Consider the following 24,603-nt stretch of genomic DNA (forward strand, 5'->3'; position numbering starts at 1 on the left):
GGCCCTAACGTACACCTCTGTACGCTTATGGGTTTCCATAGCCGTACTGTGTGGTCCCCGTTTTCCATCACAGAGTTGTGTTGTTAGCTACAACATGCATCCAGTGCCACTTATTGGCCAGGGAAAGTTGTTGGTGGAACCCTCTTTTTTTTTACTATACCAGAAATAGGAGCTCTTTTTCCACAAACAGATATTTACCATACACTGTTTGTGTGTGGAAAACAGTGCATCTGAACCTCAAACACCCCGGCCTCAGGTTCAGTGTTGGGTAATAAGAGAGAGAAGAGTGAAATTGGTGCAGGAGACGAGAGCAGCACAATGAGGAGGAGAGTGGTGTTTGTAGTCTGTCAGCTCTCTCTACTTTGCCGTTTGGCCAGAAGTTGCGATCTATACGCAGGTCTCAGACCACAGTTGTAAGTGTATGTCACTGCTGTGCGGTTTCCAGTTTTGGGTGTGTGTGTATGTGTGTATATGTGTGTGCAGTGAGGCCATCAGTGTGCTGCGATTATGCCTGAGCGCCAGGGTTTTATGGGAATTCCTCTGGACAACCACCTATGACTTTATGAAACACTTAAATTCGTCTAATTGAATTTCCACATTTTGTGGTTGGTAGTTCCAGGTTTGTCCATCACCACAAAGAGGTACCAGAGGAGCTAGTTCCACTAAATATAAGGGTAAAAGTAAATGTTAATCCTGTGTCTGTGTGTTTGTGTGTGTGTCTGTGTCGACAGGAGCGAGAATGACTGAGTGATATGGAGAAAAATTTGGTGTCTGCAAAACTATTCCTTTTTTTTTGTTGGTCATTTAAATCTTGACCAATGTTGTGTCTAAAGGGAATCAAGTGAAGACAAAATGTTATGTTATTTGCTGAGATTGATGATGCCGCAGACGTCATTGGATAGAGAGGGGGGGGCGACCAATACTGTTGGTATAGTTTATCTCATAACATCGGAATGAACAGCTTAAGATCCAGAGATGATAGATTAAGTGACACGTGTTATTTGCTTTTATGTTTCCTCTTTTATAATCAATCAAGGTAATCATGGTGTGATCATATCCTTAGAATATCTCGTTCCCACAGGTCAGACTGTGGATTTTTACTGGCAAACGAGAGGTTTTGCTGTGATTCTGGGTGTTTGGAAAGTGTTGGCTGCTCTGCTCCATCATTTACTTAATAGTGCGTCTGCAGTTTCCAGCTGGGTGGAATTTGTAACCTAGGCCTGTTTGTTTGGAGTCTGTTTCTCCTGTTGTCTTACTACATGAAACAGTATACCACTGCTTCAGTACCGAGGCTTTCCTCCTTCCCAGTCCTTTTCAGTTATAGATGACTCCTCTTTCTCACCTCCAGTTGAACAGTCATGTCTACGTGGCAATACCTAATAATAGATATTAACTGCTCAGTAGATAAGAGCAAAGAGAAAACCCCTACTGACAGTACATTGCAACATTTTCTTCACCGTACTTCCCCCACTGATCATTGTTATGTCATAGTATACTGAAATTACAGGGCTAAAATCAAAAGTTTTGAAGGTCCATTGTGTTTTTGACTTGGTAAAGTCACAGTAAACTGGCCCAGGACTGAAACAATAATGTCTCTCTCTGCTTGTGGGCTTTTTTTGGCTGGCCGAGCTTAGCTCCTTGGGCCCCCACCAACCTGTCAGAAGAACGGAGAGGGCAGAGACCTAGTATATTTTATGTGAGCAAGTTTAGAAAAACTTGTTTTTCTTGTTAATTCATCAAACCCTGTGTGCTGTCATATGGGTGTTTGGGAGTGGAGGTATTCCATCATGAGCTCAGGGCTTATTGCAGCTCAATGACATTAAACAGCTCTTAGGATAAAACAATGCTGGCCCCATCTGGTCAGTATTTGAAAAAATATCAGCCATGCTGGCTCTGTTAGTCCCCCTCTCCACTGCCGTTCCTGCTTCCATGTGGATTCGATTACAGCCCTTTGGCTCTGGCCAATCGGCAGCTTTTTATCTGAATTAACACAGCGGCTGCGGACCACAGAGTCCTTTCAGTGGCACTCATCATCAAGTTAGGAGAGCTAAAGTCTCTTTCTCCTAATTTTGTTTTGTCAAGAAAATCTCTGCATTAGCCTTTTCTCTCTGAACATCAAACACTCCAACACTTCTCTCCATCAAAACAAGTCTCACCTCATTAGGCTGTTGTCTGTGTATCATCCCCTGATGTCATCTTCCATTACCCCGCCAGGAGGAGATGATCTGGGCGGGGTGTCCTCGCTGTCGTGTCATCAGCTCTGCCATCCAGACGCAGCTTTTCTTATTATTAATGAGGCATCTGTGATGAGCCCCGGCCTGTTGCCCCAGAGGACACGTAATCGTTTTATGGTTATTGGAGAAAAGGGGCTAAGAGGCTAATGAAAGCAGCTGTTAAATAAACACCGGCTCAAGTTAAAAAGGAGAGGTTAGGTTTTTTTTTTTTTTTCCTTTAAGAATAATGAGTGTAAGCTGCTTCTTTAAATACAAATAACTTTTAAATTTCCACAATATTAAATTGCATAAAAATTGTACTTTCATCGTGTGGTCCTGGGGCAAATGCATCCTTTCTGAAACACACTTAATAATATGGAGTATCAAGAGTAAGAATGGTTAAATATAGCCATAATTTATGAAATATGATAAATAAATAAATATGTAGTTTAATTTTAGTGAGATAGTTGTTAGATTTCCCTGTGTTCAAAGTTTATTTCCAGTCATAATTAAGCTTGTTTCATATATTTAGATTCAGTGTGATTGCATCTCAACAGTTTTATTTGTTGTTACACCCCAGGTTGTTACTTGCCCAATATGACGCCAAGCGGCCATCTCTTAAGTTTTAGTGGACAAATTATTGCCAATAGTCTTGCTGTCCCCATGGAAACTGACCCATTTTAAAACACGTCTCAGCCAAGTTGTTGGGCTTGTGCTTTTCAGAGCAATTATGATGCTGTCCACAGAGACTGCACCCTGCATAAGTATGCATCCAACTACAAATATAAACACAAATGCACATGCCGTAATTAAATTATGTCAGCACATGTGTTTGGCTTTATGTGTTTGGAGCCTGAGACTCGCAAAAAACCATTACAACAGTCAGTGAAACAGTTGGGAGCACAAGGCTTATTCCTGAGAAAAAGGAGAGTATTGCTCCATCCCGTGGCTCTGAAAACCAGGCAGCCAGAGAAGTTCACCTGCCAGCAGCAATATCATAAATCTCCTCCTCCATCCCTGTTGACAAGGCTCTCTCCACCTGACAACCCCGGCCAGTCTGCAGCTATTGGAAGTCTGTAGCCTTTAGAGTTATGATGATCAATAAATCCAACTGATGAGATGTGCAGTGTGAACAGTTGTTTGGTTTTTTGGCTATGTGTAATTTCACATGACTTTAGTTTTATTTTGTAATATTTCACTAATGCAGTTGATAGATTTTTTTTGCAGTCTTACTTTTTAACAGTTTTGTTGAGTGGACGGATTATACACCACTGCAAATTCTTTTTGTAAGTGGTTGCTTTGCTTTTATGAATTGGCTGTTGCACCAGAGCCAGATTGACCCCGTATTTTCACTTAAACCTTCACTTCAATTCAGCGGTGGCCTGCATCCAGCTCATTAGAAAGTTTGAAACCACACATTAAACCTCACACTCTTTTCCCCCACGCTGAGATTAATGGAACAGTTTACATACTTGGCCTCCAAAAGTGTGGTGGGAAAAAAAAAAGAAAAAAAAAACTTGACCACACAATAGCCATTTGTCTCTTTTTCATCACTCTGTCTCTGTCTTTCTGTTCAAGTCCAAGTCCCATTTTTTTTCAAATCCAAGCAGCTATTGATGTTTTTATTTATTTTATTTTATTTTATTTTTTATAGCTGTGCCTGTTTTGGGGTAAGAGTGAGGAACATTGGTGGATCTTCATAAATACACCTAACATGTGTTTTGGGGATTTTGAACTCTGAACAGTCGCTCAGTCTGACGACGTTACGAACTTCAATCATTCCGCCAAAATTACAGATTAAACCTCATTTACTCATTTTAAATACATAATACAGGGAACACATCACATGGGGTTTTTTGGCCTCAATTTTATTTTTGTTATATTGCTTCAGAGGCAGAATTAAATATTGTATACAGATGATTGTGTCTCTGAAATCCACCATGGATTGCAAAAAACCAGTCCCTGATTTTAATCAACCATTCATTATGAGAAAATCCTTCTGTATTTGTGTATGACTGTTAAAATTCCAAGCACAGCCGCCCATTGGCAGTGCAAAAAAAGTTTTAACATCCTTAACACTGTGCAGGGTCATAGTTGAACAAACCCAGATGACCAGAGAATGCTCCAGGCTCTCCAAAGTAAACCGGACACGGCCTATACTCTTTGCATACCGTGGCAGGTTTTAATTTGATACTGGGAGCCAATGAAAAGGAGAGCCATGGTTTTTTTTTTTTTATTTCTTCTGTTTATCGTACCATTATGCTGCGTTTGAATTTTCATCCCTATAAAAAAAATCTTTTTCGTGCACCACTGTATCTGCTGAACACACATGAGGTATTTTACTGATTTTTATTTCTGAGCAAACTGATGAAAGTCTATGATTAGATGTGGGGAGTGTATTGTATTGAGTGTGTCTTTCAAGTGAGTCATTGCTTTTATTATTAATATTATTTCCCTTTTTTTGCTTTTAGAGCAAATCTCAACAGTTTTACACTGCATAGTGACTTTCCTCAGCACTAATCTCTCAGTTCAGGTTTACACAGTTTGGCCTGTACAGCTTTTAAGTGTGTCTATAAGATCAACTATCAGTTATACCATATTTCATAAACATTGTACTTTTTCTTTCTAACATTCTCATGTAAGCCTTGTTTTTGAAACATGATATGGACTTTGTCTTTGCCAGTGGCTCTTGAAAAGCTGACCGCAATCTCAGATCTATTCTGCCAGAGCTCAGGAATAGTTGATCTGTTGGCTTACGACTGGAATCCCTGCTAATACTTAATATGTTCGTAACCCTCTCCTGATGGCCCTATCTGGCTCACTCGCAAACAAGCATTTACGCTGACACACACAAAATCAAAAAACCTTTTACAAATCTGCCATACTGTACACACATAGTCTGTGCAGTCAATGAAACACATATCTTCCATGTGATACGCGTAGCTAAGTCCTCCATGTGGCTATATGAAAGACCTCACTCTCTCCCGTTTTCACCGTCATCCTCACCAGCCTGAATTCCTCCACGCAGCAGTTTGATGCTACATATTTTGCGCTGGTAGAATAGCAGCGGGATCTGACCGAAAATCCCTTTGAACTCTGTGAAATATTGGAAGTCTGAGCTTTAATCTGAGGCTCTTTGGTTACTGTTTTGATAGGCCATGTAGTTGGCCAGTTGGTTGTACTGTAGGCTAGACATGGTCATTTTACTGTCATCAAGGCTGTATTCATATTTGACAAACTGTTTCTGTGAAGCACTGTAAGCTGGGAGAGGTTCATAATGTTATTTGCCTCTTGCAAATGTTTTCTATTTCTGTGTCGTGAGCAATAAGCGAGCAACAACCAGACTGAGTCCCACGTCAGTTATTATCCATTCTTCATTTCTTCTTATTGTTCACTCTCTCACACTTCTAGCTTGTTAAAACAGACATTTAAAATAAGCAGGCATTTTGGATAAGTAGCTCTCAGCAACCATGGCTTTCAGAGAAATACATCTGAAAGCTGGTAACTCAGACAGATGAGGAAGAATGTACATAGGTTTGCCAGCCCAGGCTCTCCCTGTCACTTCCAATCCAGTGGTAATACTAATAGAAAATCTCAGTCGTAAAGCCATCCGCAAAGTGAAGAGGAAAGAAAATAATATGCCCATTCACAAGCAGTGGAACTAGAGAGGAATTGTGGGCAACACGAGGCCAGGATAGACACCTGCCCACAAACCATATATTCATCCGCTCCTCTCTTGCCCACTATTTTCCTAGGGGCCTTGTGGAAACACAACAAACATATAAAAAAAAAGGTTTCCCTTGTAAAATACCACAACACTTTTATTCCAAATAATAAAATGAGTGCGATCAGACTCTGGTTAAAATTGAAATTATGTTTTAAGGACTATATTTGGCAGTGCTGTTTAGAAGGTATGCTGCCTACAACTAGGGCAAAGTTTGTTGTGTTTGTTCAGGAACACTTTCCCCATTAGTTTATCTTTCCATGGTTAAAAAAAAAAAAAAAAGACGACACTAGACGAGTGCCGAGCCAAACCTCGCCTCCGTTTCCCTCCATTCACCCGCACCCACACATCTTGTGCCCGTCACTGTTTGGCATCATTTGCTGTTCAGACCACAAACGTATGCTTTGAATTTGGAACTACAAAGTAGAGAATTAGCATATTCTCCGAATATGCCTCATCAAGAAACCCCGAGTTCTTGTGAGAGCCGCCATTGATGACGGTCCTGCATGTCAATATACTGCCAACAGGAAGTTGACCTCACAAACAGGGTCAGGCTGTGTGGGGGTTAGGTTACTGAGCTTGGCTCCAGTGTTACAGTGGCGAGCGTCATTAGCCCCCGAGGAGCAGAGCGATATCCACGCTGGTGGCTCCTCCAATAGATGTCAGTGTAGCACACAATGCTCACAGCTCACCTCCTGGTTGACCAGCACATCCACAGACTAAATAACCACATCATGAAGGGATCTCATTAAAGGGATAGTTCACCAAAAATTCAAATTTCACTCTTTATCTACTCACCCTCATGTTGACTAAGAGCTGTGAGAATTTTCAGAGTTCTCCGTTCCTTCTCTGAGTTACGGGGGGGTCCGCGCAGCAGTATTTGTCCATATAAAGGTTGTCAATGGATACCAACTTTCTTCGTCCAAAAAGACACACCAAAAAACATCCAAATACCTCCATGCTGTTCATCTGTAATGTCCCTCTTGTATTGAAGCCCCGACATGAGAAATTGTTCCACCGGTCAGTGCAAATCTCACGTGATTTGCACTGACACAGTGTCTCAGTGAACTGAGACACTGGGAGCTTCGGCTACAAACAAGCTTAAAATATAGACTTATTTAATTTTTTTCGGAACAATTTCTCATGTCGGGGCTTCAATACAAGAGGGACATTACAGACGAGCAGTATGGAGGTATTTGGATGTTTTTTAGTGTGTCTTTTTGGACAAAGAAAGTTGGTATCCATTGACAACCATTATATGGACAAATACTGCTGCGCGGACCCCCCCCCCCCCCCGTAACTCAGAGAAGGAACGGAGGACTCTGAAACTTCTCACAGCTCTTAGTCGACATGAGGGTGAGTAGACAGTGAAATTTGAATTTTTGGTGAACTATCCCTTTAAGACTGTGGGCACGGCAGTACCCACCTCCAACCCTCCCCGCTGTGATTGGGGTCAAAGGAGACTAACATTGGTCTCTGGTCACCGGTGGTCTCCCTATAACTGAATTTCCTATTCATCTCACACAGCCTTTCCCGTAATTATGTAAATCTGTTGACTGAATTTGGCGGCAATATGATACTCAGCAAAGTGTAACAACAAGTAATGCGACAGAGGAATCTGGTTTGAATTAGGGCTGCTTTAGAATTGGACTTGGGAGCAGCGAGTACACCACACCTGTATTACATTACCACAGCGTGGAAGAGACAGAGAGAGAGAGGGGAGAGCAGGGAGAGCGAGAGGAGAAAGCGAGCCGAGTTAAAGGATGTTAAATGAAGTGGAAGAACTTTGAGTGTGCAATAATAAAAACTGTTTTATTACACGCTTTTTTGAAATGGCAACAGAGACAGGAAGTAGAAAGAATATTACGTTTCACCTGTTGAGGAAGTTCTTGAACGTAGTAGGACCGTATGAGCTGCGCAGTCGGGCAGTTCCCATGGACACTTGAGCATCAGGTTTGCTTTGGTTCTTAAACATCTTTCTGTGATAAGGTCGCTGCTAAAGTCAATAAGTTAGTCAAACACATTAATCTTAAACATACTTCTCTTCTATATATTATCTAATCTTCCAGAGGTGTGGATGTGTTTATGAAAGTGAAAGGTTTTAGGTGTTGCACATCTTGAGTGGACTCTTTAAGACGACCCAAAGGTTACTCCACTGATTTAACTATTGTGCTCCTACAACAACAATATAACACACATTTGTATTCCTTTAAAAGGGAGAAAAAGTCATTTTTATTCCTTTAAAAGGGAAAGTCATTTTTATTCCTTTAAAAGGGATAAAAGGTCAAAAGGTCATTTTTATTCCTTTAAAAGGGATAAAAGGTCATTTTTATTCATTAAAAAGAAATAAAAAGTCATTTTCATTCATTTAAATGGGATAAAAAGTCATTTGTATTCCACAAAGTATTACTTCTTGTCAAAACATGATCCCTACATTTCCCACAATATATCTTGACCATTTGAGTTTCAGGTGTTTGATACTAGCAGGCCAATGTAATCACTATCAGGAGCAGGGTACCTAGTTTACTGCTCCCTAACCCTCATTTTATTTTTTTATACATCTTCTATTTTATGGTCCAACCTACACTGACTCAACAGACATCACTTGAGGATATTTATCAGACTTCACATAGCTCATTCACTATACATCCCCAACATCTGTAGACAGATTTTGATGTTTAAAATTGACTGAGCTCTCCTTCAATGTCAAAGTTGCAAAGTTTTTTTTATTATTGTTTTGTTTTCTGGCCTGTAGCACAAAATGACCGACCAGCATTCAATCCTTATTTCAGACTTTTAGACCTTTCTCTCCAGCTTGGAAGAAAAAAAGCAAATGACACCTTTTCAAAAAGACATTTTCATTTTATCTTGCTCGCATTCTTGTGTTTGCGGGTGATGAATTTAATGTGCGGTAGATCAGTTATAAAGTTAAGGCCTTAAGATGGCAGCGGCTGATAAGTCATAAATTATTAACCCATGACTTTCATTCAACACAGAAACAGTCCCTGTTACATCAAATAGCTGTTAACAGTTAGCTGTATTTCAGTTGTCTTAAGGGGCCAGTATACCCTGAAGTGCTTGTTGGATGTTTGAATACCTTCGGAAACATTCACAGCTGCTTCACGCTGTGATTGGCCAGCTGTATGGAGGTGAGAAAGGAACCAGGGATTGCACTTCTCTTCTCCAGCCCTGTTTTTTCATTCTTGGTCCAACTACAATAAACCAAGAGTGACCTCCCGCCCCCTCAGTTCAGATCAGGTATAAACACGTTTGATCTCCGATGTGGCCGGCCAACACATCATCATATGAAACATTTCTTTTCCCGTATAAGCCTAATATTCTGACTGTTGCTCATGCACTTCCTTGTTTACATTGCTCAGTAGAAGAATGAGGTTTGATTGCAACCACTGGAGAGTGTTATTTTTTTACTGAAGGCTCATGTCTGGGGGAAAAAAAATCCCTCTCTGTTTGAATTTAAAATCCATCATAAACAAACTATAGGGCAGGTTTTTGTTGTGTTATCATTATCGATTTAATTATTGAGTTTAACTGTCATTTATTATTTCAAAACCATAGATAGCTGACATCAGTTTTTCTTATTTATCCCCCATGTTGATTAATTTCTGGAATGAACAGGAACATTTTATCGACTGGTCAACATTTGATATTGACATAAAATCTGATAATGACTTATCCAACATCTCTACAATTACAATCAATGGAAAAAGGAGACGTCGTGTGGCAGCGGAAAGCTCGTGTAACTACAGCACACTTCAGCTCTACTCTTTTAGTTTCTCTGAATATTTGATCTTAGGGAGTTTCTATGTAGCTGCTTCTGTGAGTCTCACTTCCTTGGAACATTTTTATGAAAATAAACTCCAGACATAGAAGCAGTAATAATGTGATACTTTGTTGATCCTTCTCTCTTTTTGTTTGCCCTTTGGAAAGCTTGAGGCCAGGCCATTTGGATGAGCAATAATTTCTCTAACCATTACAACATTGCTCTGCCCATTACACCGAAGTATCAGCATTTCATTGTGGCATTTTCTGCCCATTCATAGGATCTAAATCTAATGTAACTAAGCAGAATCGCATAAGTAATTGTAATTTTAACTGAAAATTTAGCATGGAAAATGGAAAATCATCCGTAGAGGACAAGTATGAGACAGCAGAAATTCTTCACGCTAAATATGTGGGAAGATATTTTCTGTGGTAAGCAAGCGGCTGTGGTGTTTATGAATCCTGATTCCCAGCTTGGTTTGAAGCCTGGATGATGATGATGATGACCGTGGCACACAGTCAAGGCCAGAAAACTGTTCGCGTTGAAGGGAAGTGAATTTCTGCTGTGAATGAATTATATGACTCCAGCCAGACTCAAACAACTGTTGAGCCCTGCTCTGTATATTTATTGAGACACATGAAAGGCTGCGGTGATTAATCAAGTTGGATTTCATATTCCACGCTGTACCACATGATTGTTGAGGTTTTGAATATCCTTTGCACCATGTGAGGTTTTACCCAATCACCATGTGAGGTTTTACCCACCACCGTCCAATACAGAGCGGCAAATGTAAAGCCTAAAAACAGCAGGTCCACAGAAAAGGCAAAGGACAAATGTACAGTAAATACACATCAAATATAAAGTTAAAAAAAAAACTAAAATGTATATATTGCTCTCATATATTCAAGTTCCCATCTGTAGCCATTTTGTGTGCATCCTGCTCAACATTTCAGTGTAATTTATTTAGCGGATGAGTGAAGGCTGCACAGAGCGAGTTTCATTATGTGCCCAGGATAAACCAGATGGGCAGAATCATGGAAGCGCCACACTGTAACAAATATAATCAACCATTTCAAATCCACCAGTGAGCTAGACAGAGCTTCTCAGTGGGGGGAATATGTTTGATATAAATCAAATGAAGTTCTTGAAGAAGACAAAAAACAAAAAACAAAAGAAGGAGATGCTGAGACAAGAAAGTACGATATTACACCATGTTTCTTTGCTGTTTACACCGTTGGTGGTTCCAGGAAGAAGTTTCATATTTATTTCTTACTCTCAAATTCTCACCCTTCAAATTATTGTTTTTCTTTCATGCGCCTTGGTAGATGATTCAGTAAATATCTAAACTGGCAGCCTTTGACTTTAAGGGTTTTTAAAATTGTTTATTTGTATCTCCTGTTGGTGCCAGAGGTTAGTAGACAAACTTAGCCAAATTATAAATCATCATTATCATGCCCCTGAGGTGTATTTTTTGCTGGTTTAGCACCAATGGGGAAATTTTGTAGCAAAAACATTTTATTTTCTTTTTCTTTTACCATCGATCAATGTGGCAAACACTTCAACAGAGAAAGTTTTCTGGTTCAACCATGAGGTGAGAAATCCCCCCCCAAAAAAGAAGAAAAAAAAAATATTGTTTCCAACCCCGGGTTTAATGCGATGGTCAAGTATAGTTTAGATATATTCCATTGTAGGTTCTGAGTTAAAATAAATGTACTGTATAACACAAAAAGTTATGAGGTCTGGCTTAGCAGCTCGGCCACAAAAGACAACGCCAATGTCGTAATTCTACTGGACGAGTCAAACTGTTTATTGAAACGTCCAAACAAGAGATTACATGGAGATCTCTGAGTATGTAAATATAGTGTTCTGACATTTTGCACCATATCAGCCCAATGAGGTGAACGGGTGTTTATTTTCTCAAAGCTTGACTAGTCTTGGAGTAGTTGGCAGTACGAGCTTTGTTGGCGAACGGGGAAAAAACAAAAAAAAAGATTTTGATCAAAAGCTCCTGAGCCGTTTGTGTGACTCACAGAGCCGTAAACAAAAAACAAAAAAATAATTAGATCGATGTGCCACTGTGTGAGCTGCTTATACGAAAGCAAAGAGGCATAACGAGAGGAATAAAGAAGGACATAGACACACAAATTTAATGACAACAAGCTGAGTAAAGCTGCACCTGCAGCATTGTACTGTAGTGTGAGGGAATCGCATACATGCAAAGACTTGGCAATGAGTTAATATCTTCTTGAGCTTAATCATGAACAAAACTGCGTGTGGGGCCTATATAGTCGACATGCTCCAGCCAAACGACTCCAGAGGACACTAAAGACGCCCACAAGCCAAGAAACGCATGGTTATTGACCATTTTATTGTTTTTCTCCCTTGGAATTACATGTTTTAACACCATTGAGTAATGGTCTGTATATAGAACCACCCACATCAGTCCACATAGATGTGAATGAAACATTTACTGCATTTACAGCTCATTAGCGTCTTAACACAGTTTGGGGTTATTTCATAGGAATACAATATAACCTGCCAGATTTTAATAGTTAACAAGCAACGGTTTTGTTGTAACTACCATGTGCTGTAGTGTGTGTGTGTGCTTTGATTTTCAAAAACTGGTGATGACCACTTGTTATGCAAACAGGTCACTGAAACACTGTTTGTTTTTGCCTTAATAATTAACAGCATGTTTGCGTCATAGCGTTTACTGGCAGGATCAGCTGAAAGGATGACAGAAGTGAACTGTTTCATTACACTGTAAGAAATTGATACACACAATCCAATCCACTTTATTTATATAGCATGTTTTAAAAACAACAAAGTGCTGCACAACAAAGTTAAAGTTAAAATACAGTAAATTAAAAGCATATAAAAGCACTAAGAAAAACATAATATCAGATAAAACACTGAGAAATATAAAAATTATAATAAAAGACAGCGACTACACAATTCTCATGGAGTAAAAATGGGTTTACTATCATTCAACTCCTATATTATATAGCCTATTCTGTATGTAAGTTTTTGTTGCATTTCCTAGTATGTAAGATCTTCATGAATAAGTCATCAGAGCCCTGAATTATTGCCACTGGCAGGTAATCTGCCACAGCTCTACTCCTCTACTTTTGAATTGTATGTATGGAGACAAACGTCTGTATTAACCTCATGGTCTCTGCTGAACTATCCGGTCCACAGTCTGACAAGAGGGACGTGGGAGGGAGGAACACCTGGTCAGCTGTCATATGACCTAATGAGCTCCCTGATTATCTTCCCCAGGGAATATGTAAAACCTACGTACTATGTAAAAAAAAAAAAATCTATTTTTACCTCGGTGGACAACAGCTTGCTGATTATAAATCACTGGGTAATTGTCCGTGATGCAGTTTGATTTGGAGACTTTTAACCTCTTGACACATGAAGTGCATCGCTCTTGATGAAAATATCCGGTCTCCCAAATTTCCTCCGGTCTCCACTGACAATGGAAAAAAAAAAACCTCCTGTCAAGTGATGCTAATAATGTGCAAAGCGTTGAACTGTTGAGATGTACTGTAGCACTGACAAGCACCTTCTACAGTGATCTCATGAAAGATGTGGAAGAGGGGAGGGATGGTGGGGGTTGTCTTATATGCTTTGTTACCTGGGCCACCCGCCGACACCACATCATCAGCAATCAACCTCAAAATTCTCCGTAGCCCGCCGCCCACACTCGAGGTCCGATCTGAAGGTGATTAGTACTGACAAACTCAGGGAAACAGTAATATGTGGCATAAGCCGGGCCGTGTTTGTTTAGCCGCTGCACAGAGCTCAGGGCAAACAAGCAGGTTCTGTCAAACGATGGGTGGCGTGTACTGTAAACGGACTGGATCCCGCCAGCTCTCGTCGGTCCCGAGTGTGTTTACGTGTGGTCGCGGCTCCAGTGGATTGGCAGGCCGGCCCGGCGGTTGTATACACATGCTGCATTCCTCGGGTTGTTACTTTATCTTTTGTGATGGATAAGGAAGAGCCCCAGGAACCTCTGATGTGATGGGTCAGTTACCCTCGTCCTCCAAACTCTCACACACACACATATACACTCATACCAAACCCTACAGTCATACCACTACTACTACACACGCTGTAGCGTCTCTCTAAACTGCCCTACAAAGGCAAAGTGCAGTATCTGCATTTTTTCTTTTTTTTCTTTTTTTTGACCAATCAAAAGTGTGGCATATTCTCTTCAATTTGGTAGAATTTGATGTTGGTACTGCTAAAATTTCCGAAGTTATTGGGCTTTTTATTTTGCTGTCCATCCAAAAACGCACTGTGAAACCAAGGCAAAGTGCAGTATCTGTAGCTAATACCAAGGCAAAGTGCAGTATCTGCAAGGAGTACTGTACTCCCTACGTTCAATTTACTCTATAATTCCATTGGAGTAAAACCGATGTTTCATCTCTTAAAGATTGGTTCAGCAATTTCTTCACTTAATTCAGCATTGTTTCAACAATTTATTCAGCTCATTCAGCTTCCAGCTTTCAGCATTCACCCGTATTTCCTTCAGGAAATGCATTCTCTAGTTTACTCTATAATTCCATTGGAGTAAAACCAAGGCAAAGTGCAGTATCTGTAGCTAATACCAAGCCAAAGTGCACTATCTGCACCAAAACCAGGGCAAAAGTGCAGTATCTGCCATAAAACTGTCAAAATTGGTCACAAAATATGGGCAAAATTGGTCAGAAAGACAAACTACAAAAGACATTTAATTCAGTCCACCTTTATCTAATCAATTATAGACTTGTTAGTTATTCATAATTTGATGCTTAAACCTGACAATGAAAAACACAAAAAGCAGTTTTTTCTCAGTTTGGCATTTTTACAGATACTGCACTTTGCCTTTGTAGGGCCGTAAAGTCCTGAGCGGTGTGTGTGTGTTGACAAGGTGAACAGCGAAGGGAGTGTCCAGACACAAAGGTGTGAGCGATGATGAGGAGACCTGGCCAGATCTGTTTCACTATGTCATCATGTGAAAGAGCCACAGTGGGGGCCCCCAGTCGGCCCCCCGGCCCCCCTCCCCTTCCCCACATAGGTGCTCTCGCCTTACAGCCGCCTTCAATGGATCCTGGGAATTTCTCACCACGGTCTGGTTAGTCCCATTACAAAGAACCCCGTGGCCAGCTTGCTAGCTCCAGAGCGCTCTGCCATACACATATACGCACAAGCAGCACGCAACGAAGTCCACCAGCATTCATTCACCACCAGGACGTGTGAAAGGGAAACTGGGAATGACAAGCTGTCTCAAGTGAGCTGATTCTGAGCAATCGGTATGATCTGGTTCTGGAGCTGTTGACATAGAAACACTCAGAGTCTGTTTTTCTTTTGGTTTTTTTGGACCAAAATTTTCCAAGATGCTCATTTTATTGGTTTTGGGTTAGAAACAATGCAGTATTTTTTTATTTCTGTGATATGCAACAGTTTGGGTTCACAGACTAGGATATAAAACCTTCACTCTTCAGCTGTTTGTTCCTATCAGCCAGAGCTTTCGTGGTGCAACGATTGGAAATGACACCCAGCTTCGTGTCATTAAGCTGCCTCCTGCGTTTCTGTCTCTTTTTACAAGATTCTCTGTTTTCTTTTCCCCCCAGATGACACGGCCGCCGGGTCACTAATGTTTTTCTGTTTGTCTCTGGCGAGCGGCAAAGAAGGGAGGGAGGAGGGGGGCGATGTTTGCGCACTCGACACCCAGCATTGAGAATACTATATGCCTTTCCCCGGACTAAGTTCATGAGGAACTCGCATACATATATACACATTCAGTGCACTCTGAGGAGAAACTTAATGCGGTTTCCACCAGGGAGGGCCAGACCAGTTTATGAATATAGATAGAGTCTGAGTCTGGCTGGCTGAGCGCTGGGTCAGCCGTGGGGTTGCAGTATTCCATCTCCCGACCTGTCTGAACGCGTTAAGCCGCACCTCATCATTACAAAGACAGTGTGAAGCTGCAGTCGCCCGGCCGGCGCTGGTGGCTGCCAACCTGACACTTAGCTCAAGTGTTGTTGGTGCCCACTCTGGCAGACAACTGCATGGACAAAAGCCCTGAGTGAACGAACGTGTCTGCAGCTGGAATTGGATTCCTATGTGTTGGCTTGTTGGAGGCATACATTATGAAGAAGAAGCCTTGGACTCTCAGAAATATAAAGCATCGCCATCTACACATGTGCTTCTAGTAACATCCTCCTATTTTTTAATCCCCCACACACAACGAGCTTCATGGTAATGAAGTACGCTCGGAGCAAGCCGGTGACGTCAGCCATCACTCTCATGTCTGCACCCATATCCACTTTCTTTATCCCGCATGCTTGGCAAGAAAAAACAATAGGAGACGCACATAGTAATGCATACTCATGCTTTCTATATCGCTCCCACACACATTGAGATATATGGGCATGTAATTTGACATAGGACTCCTAACAGACACACACTTGTTTGTTACACACACTGCAGGGCTCAGTAATGGGATTTAAGATATACCACTTTGTCACGCCTCCTGAGTAACAAAGAAAAGTACACTGCACACTACACCCAACAAATACCGTGCACCTCCGCTCCGGCTATAGTGTTTATTCTTCCCTGATATCTGATTCATGGTCTCTAACTCGTATTTTCTAGACCGTGACTCTCTAAGATATCCATGAGATTGGGATTTTCCTTTTTTTAGCGTCTGGCCGCAGAACAAGCAAGCCCTCCTGCCCGGTGTTGCTATGCTCTCTCTGTTTCTAAACTGGTGGTGTTATTGATCTTGGCCTACTGTTTCAAACCCAATTCCGTTCAGCCGGCCCTTGTGGACAGCGTAGTGCCGTCATTTGGTCAGACCCTGAGGTCTGCTCTGAGCCATGAATGGATCTCTGTGTTGTTCTCGTAGGTTTTGGACCACTCCATCACCAGCTGGGTTTCAAGGCGACACCCTTCCCCTTGTCCGACTCCCCCAGTCTGAGCTGCTTTTGATAAAAAAATAAAAAAAAAACCTCTCCTCTGATATTGTCAGAACTGTTGTTTCTTTAACTCCCCGAACAGACACGGACCATTTGAGGCCGGATCACAAACAACAGACTGGAACACTGAACACATTGGTACATGTTCCACACATACCGAACCATTCATACCATACAGTTTATACATGGTTCTGGCAGCTGTTCAGACGAAGAGGGATTTAGCCATTTTTATGTTGAGTAGAAATTTGACACACATGCACATGTGGCCTGTGTGTACTCTGTCAGCATGACCTTTCGTGTTAATGCTTATATGCCACTCCTCTGGCCATTAATCAAACCTTACAAGAGCCACTATGTATGTGCTGCAGCTACAGTATGCCTTGACTGAATATTACAACATCTGTCACAAGAAAAGTGGTATGGATGTGATTGTAGTGCTGCTGATACCCTGAAAACAATTTGTCTCCGAAAGTGTAAAACCAAACTCAACTCTAGACTAAAAAAAAAAAGAAAAAAAATGACATGTGACCTTTGACCTTTCAGGCTAAACCATTTATTTCTCTGTAATTCCTTTATTACCGTACCGCTCATCCATTATGTGGTCATATATGAATGAGCAACAAGTTACTCACGGTGAGTGGTGTGTCAGAGTCATGTGCAGTACCTCATCCTTTTACCACAACTGTGTGTGTGTGTGTAAAAAGTAGTGTGGTTGTCTTGGCACCCAAGTGGAAACAAAACAGATGTCAGCTGGAGCAGGCAGTGTGTGTGACAGAGCGGCCTGGGAGATATAACGCTGGACGTGCGGCCTGATGCTCCTCTGCTGTTCAGTAATATAGGTTAAATAAACTCTTCAGGACAAGAGGCGGCTCGCTGTGACATCGCTCAACTGTTGGAGGAGATGTGTCTGGCACCAGAGCTGGAGTTTCAAGGTGGCCGTCCGACGTGTTTTTTTTTTTTTTTCCTCCACAGGATTTGATTCTATCTTGAAATAAAGCGTTGTGGCACAGGAGGAACATTCAAGGCCAAATTTAGAAGTGGCTCTGCTGAAGAAAGAAGACAGATCGAGGGAGAGATTACAGGAGAATTAAATAAGGGTTCTAATGTGCGCTCCGTGCCCCTCATTCAGGTGTTTTAACAGCAAGTTTTGTTTTACTTGTCAGCCATATCTCACCCCCTGTCTTTCAGCACACTTTATGTGTTAGTGCACATGCCTGGTATCAGGGAGGGATGAAACTGTGTCCAGATGAGTAATAGTCAGATGGTGAGAATAGAAATGTGTCATGCTGAAACTATGTGGACTTCATACCTCTTCTTTAGGTTCTATTTCTTTCTTCTCTACCCTACATGTTAACATAAAGAATGTATATTTGTGTCTTAACAGCATGTGCAGAAGTGCTGGGTCACCACACACTGGATCGGACATACAGCTCGTTATGATGTTGTGTGTTGTTTGAGAGTTAATGAGTGTCTCCTTTTCCATTTTTTCTTGCAGCTGAGATATCAACATGGCTTGACCACCCCGGACCTGCAGCAGACACTACCCAACCTGAAGAACTTCCTGGAGCACGGGCTGCTGGTCCGCTGGTAAGAGCCACAAACACACACCACCACCACCACCAACATTATTTTTAGATATCACACCTCAATTCAAGTCACTGAAGCCTAAGAGATACTTGATATATCTGAAATTACAGAGGTTTTTTATTTTCAACAGAACAAATCGCTTTTCAGTAGAATAAAACCTACTGTACAGTAACTATGCATTACAATTTAGCATAATGTCTGTGTAGACAATTTAGACTGGGAGAGAGCTGGCTTAGGAGATAACTTGGTAACACTTTATAATAAGTACACACACTATTAGCATTAAATACTGAATTCATAATTTATAACACATGAATATTACTATAAAGGGAGTAAAAAATGTTTTACTCATCATTGATAAGCACTAACTGTGTTTATAAACTACATACTAATGAGTATTCATGCGTTATAAATGAAGAATTCAGTATTTATTAATGCTTAACTAATGCTTAATAGTGTGTACTTATTATAATGTGTTACCGATTACTCACAGTTTTTAGCTCACACTTTTATTTTGTACTTTTACTAAGTTAGTCTTTATGATCAACAGATATTGGTGACATAAATCTGAGCGGGAGAAAAAAGGGCAAAAATAATGATTGTCCAATACAGATAACTTTAGTTTTCCTGCAGCCTTAAAAATCCATCAGTCTGCATGTTTAACATGTATGGTTATGTATAGAGCACATGGAAGACTTTATTTATTGTGTCGCAATCTCTTTCTGATTGTTCACATAGATTATTAGCAATTTTTTCACAATCCACTTGACAAATGCAGCAAACTGAAACATATATTACAACACATAAAATTATCATTGAAGTTATAAACCAATTAGGTCTATAAAATAAAGGTACAACAGAGGTATTTTAAAAGATGTTAAAACAGTTCAAAAGAAGGTCAAACGACAGGAAATCCAGGGAAAGCTGTCTGATAAAAGTATGTTTTAAGAAAAGACTTAAAGGAAGTCACAGACTCAGCTGACCTGATTTCCTCAGGCAGATCGTTCTAGCTTCTCCAAGTCCTGACTGCAACCTCTGTATAACGGAATAAGGATAGTATTGTATATGGGCACAGATGATAATATGGGACGGGGGTCTGTCACAGAATAGTAAAACAGAATATTGCCTGAGATCGTGTGGATCTCTCAGGTAAAAGTTAAAAGACCTTTGTAATGATGCACCACCTCTGAGCATCATCCTCCACATTTGGAAAGAGCCGTTGTTAATGAGATTTGCAGCAGTCACTTTGTCCCAGTTTGAAGGAATGCTCAGATCTCTGCCTCGCTCCTTCTACAGTCTTGTGCCCTGTGAGTAACCCTCCACTAAAACCTGGGAGTTGGTCGACATCAGGCCTCAGCTCCACTGTCCTAAAAAAGAGAGAGAGGGCTGTCTTTGATCTCCACTCCCCTCCCGGGGTCAGCAAAGGGGAAAATGTGTATTACACACATTAATTGAATAATCTTTTGTTTTGAAAGGAAAGAAGCCATGAAAAGGCTGAGCTCCCAAATCAGCCCTCCATCGCCCCCCCTCCTCCTTAATGGGAAGTGGAAGGGCCCAAAGATAGATGAGATGAAAGCATGGGCCCGCTAAACCCTGAAGCTGTGTGTGTCTATGCACATGTGTACACAAGCATGGACGTTTTTAAGAAGTGGGGGTGGAAGTGTAACCGTTCCACAGTGGCTTGCCCACAAACACACTCCTGTGTGACAATGAGACCACAGGGACGGGTACAAAAGTGCTCTGTGCTGCTGACACAGACCTCAGATCAGCGGGCTGAAACAACACTCAGCAGATAACACACACTTACATCAGTCATTCATATTGTCTTTACTGCTGAGGCGCCGCAGTTAGCAATAACTTAGATGTTTAATTCAACATTTAGAAAGGAAGATTAGTTGGGAGTTAGACTGACATCACTCTAAATTATTTATGATATGACGCAGCCATTTGGCTTTACTTAGCAGAAAGGCTGAAGCAGAGGAAACGGCTTCAAAAGTACAATGTATAGTGATGTAATGAGGACAATGTTAGTTATCTATTTGTAAAATGGTTTCATTTAGACAAGATCATTTTAGGTAGGCTACAAAAACTGAGAAAACTAAACCACTGCATGGTTACAATAATAAACACAGTTAAACGAACTTTGATACAGTGTGATAACACTTAAGATGAGTCACAGTTGTAATACCTTCCATCATAACACCATTCACACTGCAGCGTCAGCCTAAATTAAAGTCTCCAGTGAGGATGAGGAGGGGGCTATTTCACATTCCCTTCCAATATAGAGGACACGCACTAAATTTTCTTCACACACTGTTGGGCCATACTCTTCCCATATCAGTTCCAGTCTTTCATTCCCTGTTTGAAAAAGACTAAACTCAGATACAGTTTCCAGCGCTGGGACCCAGCTTTATGAAATATGAATATATAAGAGGGCAGCGTTGCATCTGCAGGTAATTATCTTATAGACTGTGTGAGAGAGGCTAATCTGCTTCCTCTATCCCTCCTTGCCACCTCTTTCTTTCTTCCATGTATCCAAAGAGGGATGATGAAGGATAGGACCAAGGGAACTGTTTCCAGAACAGATTTGGAAGCGGTTCCTCCCGCCATAAAGAACTAATTCAGCTTTCATCCAGTCTGCAGGGAGACCCTTTCCCAAAGGGCCGAGACCCACACAGCAGTAGTATCGCAGAATCGCTTTATACAGGATACAAATGGAAAATTTGAGGAAAAGCAGTTTTGTGCGTAAGGAGACAAAGGAGTTTATTATAAAGTCTGTCCATTTTGCACAGTGGACTATAGATGCTTGTCAAGCTGCTGATCATATCTTCATACATTTCCAAACAGTACCATCTCAGAAACACATCATAACATTTCATAATGTATACAGTCAAGCTCTGGTGAAAAATGGGCAGTATAGGTTTTTTTCTTTTTCTTTTTTTTTTTATAAATCTTGCTGAAGGATAAGAAACAGCGGAAAAATGGTGAATCTATTACCCAGAGCGAGACAGAGACAGTACCAGAAACCAATTCTTTGTAAACTGCACAGTCTGCTGAGATCAAAGCAAACGCATTCAACATGCTCCCATTTGCCGCTCCACATCCACTGAGGGCTTGGCAGAGGTTCACAGGGCCCTAATCCCACTCCGGTGCCTGGAAGCAGGGCTACGTACAAGGTGTGGCAGAGCGCCTGGCCAGGCAGATTCAACACCGCAGCTGGAGGATGTGATGTGAACTTCCCCAAAGACCCCATAGTGAGTCAGAAGTTAGCAAAACCGCGGTAGTCCCCCTTGTGTTACATGATGTATACAAAGGGTTGTGACATCTCGACAGTTGCAGTCTCAACCGTGACGGATAAAAGGATATAATATACACAAATTTATATACCAACACTAACCCTAAAATTTGCAAGGTAAATTAAACCTGACAAGTGCCCTACAGTATGAATTCACTACATTTGTAATAATAAATGCTTTGGAAGGATTAAACCCTCTCTGATGGTTCATGTGATATTCTGCAAAGGTAGAGTACAGTACAGTAGTTTCTCAAACATCGTTTCCTCCTCATCCTTCAGGAATAATACTGCCATTGCCAATTCATTTTTTTTCTCCCTCTGTCACGTAAAACCATTATTTGAACCAACCACATGTTTATGTTTCTCTCTTTGAAAGAAATCACTATAACATGATCCAATAAAAATCATGATCCAAAATCCAATAAAACTTGTTCCTGGAGATTAGAGCTCAAACTACAGATCAGTACCGACAGTACATTTTCAACCCAGTAATGTTTTACAGTACAGCTCATGATCTAGTCATGAACAAGAATGAAGAACATGGTAGGATATCACACATTCACATGGTATCAGGTGTCTAGTCAACCTCACCTAAGATAGTTAAATAAGTACACTGTTCTTTGTTGATAGTTTGTTAAACTGAATAATCTTAATTCAACGGTTAGGTTAGTTTAATATAAAGACTGGAAGTAGAGGGGGGCAAGGCTGGGTTATGCTACACTGACTCGAAAACAAGGAACAAACAAGACTGAGTATAAGATTTTAAGCACTTCAAGCACTAATTATAATTATTATTATTAATCTTTATTGCAGACACAACAAGCGGTCCATATCAACAACAACAAACAGAAACATGATAAAACAGATTTAAGAAGGAGAGAGAGAAAAAGACAGACACACAGATAGAGAATCAACTCTCCACATAATTCATAAGCAGACTATCCCACCAGTTTTTTCTAAGCCTGGATGAATACCTATAGCAGCTCCTATCAGGGCTAATCAAAGCCCCAATAATGCTGTTCCCCCGAGTCATCCAGGCGGCACATAAATACATAAAATACATAAAATTTCTTAGAAGTGATTCACAATTGGTTACATTTAAATTAACAAAGAGTTGGCTCACACTGTGCCACCTGGGCACCTGAAGCAACAACCTCAGTCCATCATTGTAGGCCACTATGAGCCGCCGCATACTGCTTTTCTTATAGCTACAGCTGTATACATAGGTGTACAGAAAGATCTAAACAGGGAACATTTAACATCAACTGAGCACATACTAAACCTACGAAGGAGCATATTAGCTTGAACATATTGCTTAGAACACTGCCTACAGTATAAATATCTCTATCATCGTGCCAATCAACAGTAAGAAAATGCCCAAGATACTTTGTCACTAAGTTTTAAATGTGCCTTTTTGACAGAGCTGGGCTAATGGATTCCCTATTTCCAATCTTTATTCCAAGCTATACTTACCATAGGGTTATTTACCCATTGTCTCCTCAGATCAAAAATGAATAGGCATATTTTCCAAAACTAATCTTTTAAGTTATTATTTAGTTTTATCTTGCTGTCAATATGGCCGTATGGGATTAGTATGAAAACTGTCAAAACTGTACTGGTTTACATTTATTTTATTCAGTTCCCTTTTGGCTTGCAGACAATATTTTGCCAAAATAAATGTCACTGTACAGCAGCAATATCAAGAGTAATATTTTAAAAACAGTGTCGTTGTTGGACAAGATGTGATACATCATTAACGTAGTGAGCTTGTTGATCATGTCGCTCATGCTTTTCTGTGGTGATTCCCTGTCCTCCGAAGCCAGCCAGTAGATACGTCCTGCCCTGTCAAAACAAAAAGAAAACTTTGCTTCCACCATAACACATTATAAGTTTCACAGGGATTTCCCTAAACCACATCAAACACCCAAAATCTTATCTGCCATTGCTTGTTTTGGCCCAAAATCGTGGCTCCGTAGCCGGATTTTGGATATGAACAGGGACATGTTGTAAAGCCTGTGGGGGGACTGGACGGTGGAAAAGGTCTGGCTTACCGAATTCCTGAGTCGGCCTGAAATATGCCAGGTTTGACATCAGCAGTGGAAAGGAAGAGAGCAGGCAAAAAGCTCAGGAGGAATGAGGGCTATTTCTGGCTCAGCACGTCAAGTTTTCTGCGTGATGATTTAGGCAAAGGCCTTTTAGCAGCGTTTACAGTGTGCAGTCAAGTTGTTGTTGGAGTAATGTAGCAGAGAGAGAGGCCCGGTGAAACGTAAAGACTTAGTGTTGCCTGTGCTGCCAGTGGAGGGAACCTATCACTGCACAGCTGCGTATTATACATTAGAGATGAGCAACAGACCTTTTTCCCATCAGTATTGTGTGTCGAGCTGCTATCATGAATTCACTTTACTTGTCATGAATGCCTCGGACGAAGCCCAAGCTGTACAGTCTGAAATCTGAGCCCGGTATAGTTTAGCTACATTTTCATATATGGGTGGGTGGGATTTTTCATTTTGCACAATATATTCATTTTAGCAATTATTATTATTATTGACACAGTTGCTATAGTTTGGGTAGTTGTGTTACTGGCAACAGAAAATAAGAATAAAAACTTTGTTCTCAGGAAAGTGACAATGGATGCTTATGAAGGATCAGGAGGACTGTCCTTTACCACACAAACTTGTTGCTCACCTGTATGTATAAATTGTTGCATAAATGGTAAAAGGACTATGGTAAATACTAATTTTGTATTGTTGATTCTGATGGAAAATACCTTTTCCAAACAAAATTAAAAAATTTTAAAAAAGAAATAAAGAAAATAAGAATAAAAACTTAAGTCTAAAAAGAGTAAGTAGAAAAAAGAGTTAACTCCAGGTGATGTGGAGCTTAAAATAAAGTTTGACTATTGTTTTATAATTATTATTGCCCTGATTCATTAAAGGCTTTTTACTTAACCATCCTTGGCTCTATAGCAAGTGAGTGCCTGAAGCAAGCCTAGTGCTCTTTTGGTCCGTCTAAAAGTCTATTTGTAGAGAGAAGTT

General features: G+C 40.7%; 1 protein-coding gene across 1 annotated transcript in view; it reads left to right on the forward strand.

Moving 5' to 3' along the window:
* Window positions 1–24,603, forward strand: part of uvrag (UV radiation resistance associated gene) — a 92,912-nt gene that overhangs the window by 62,661 nt on the left and 5,648 nt on the right. The window contains exon 14 of the mRNA XM_085797342.1: window positions 18,182–18,273. Coding sequence (XP_085653468.1) covers window positions 18,182–18,273 — 92 coding nt within the window. The remainder of the gene's footprint in view (window positions 1–18,181; window positions 18,274–24,603) is intronic.

This window comes from Trachurus japonicus, chromosome 14 (genome assembly GCF_045865225.1).
Source record: "Trachurus japonicus isolate A0001 chromosome 14, Traja_1.0".
NCBI lineage: Eukaryota > Metazoa > Chordata > Actinopteri > Carangiformes > Carangidae > Trachurus > Trachurus japonicus.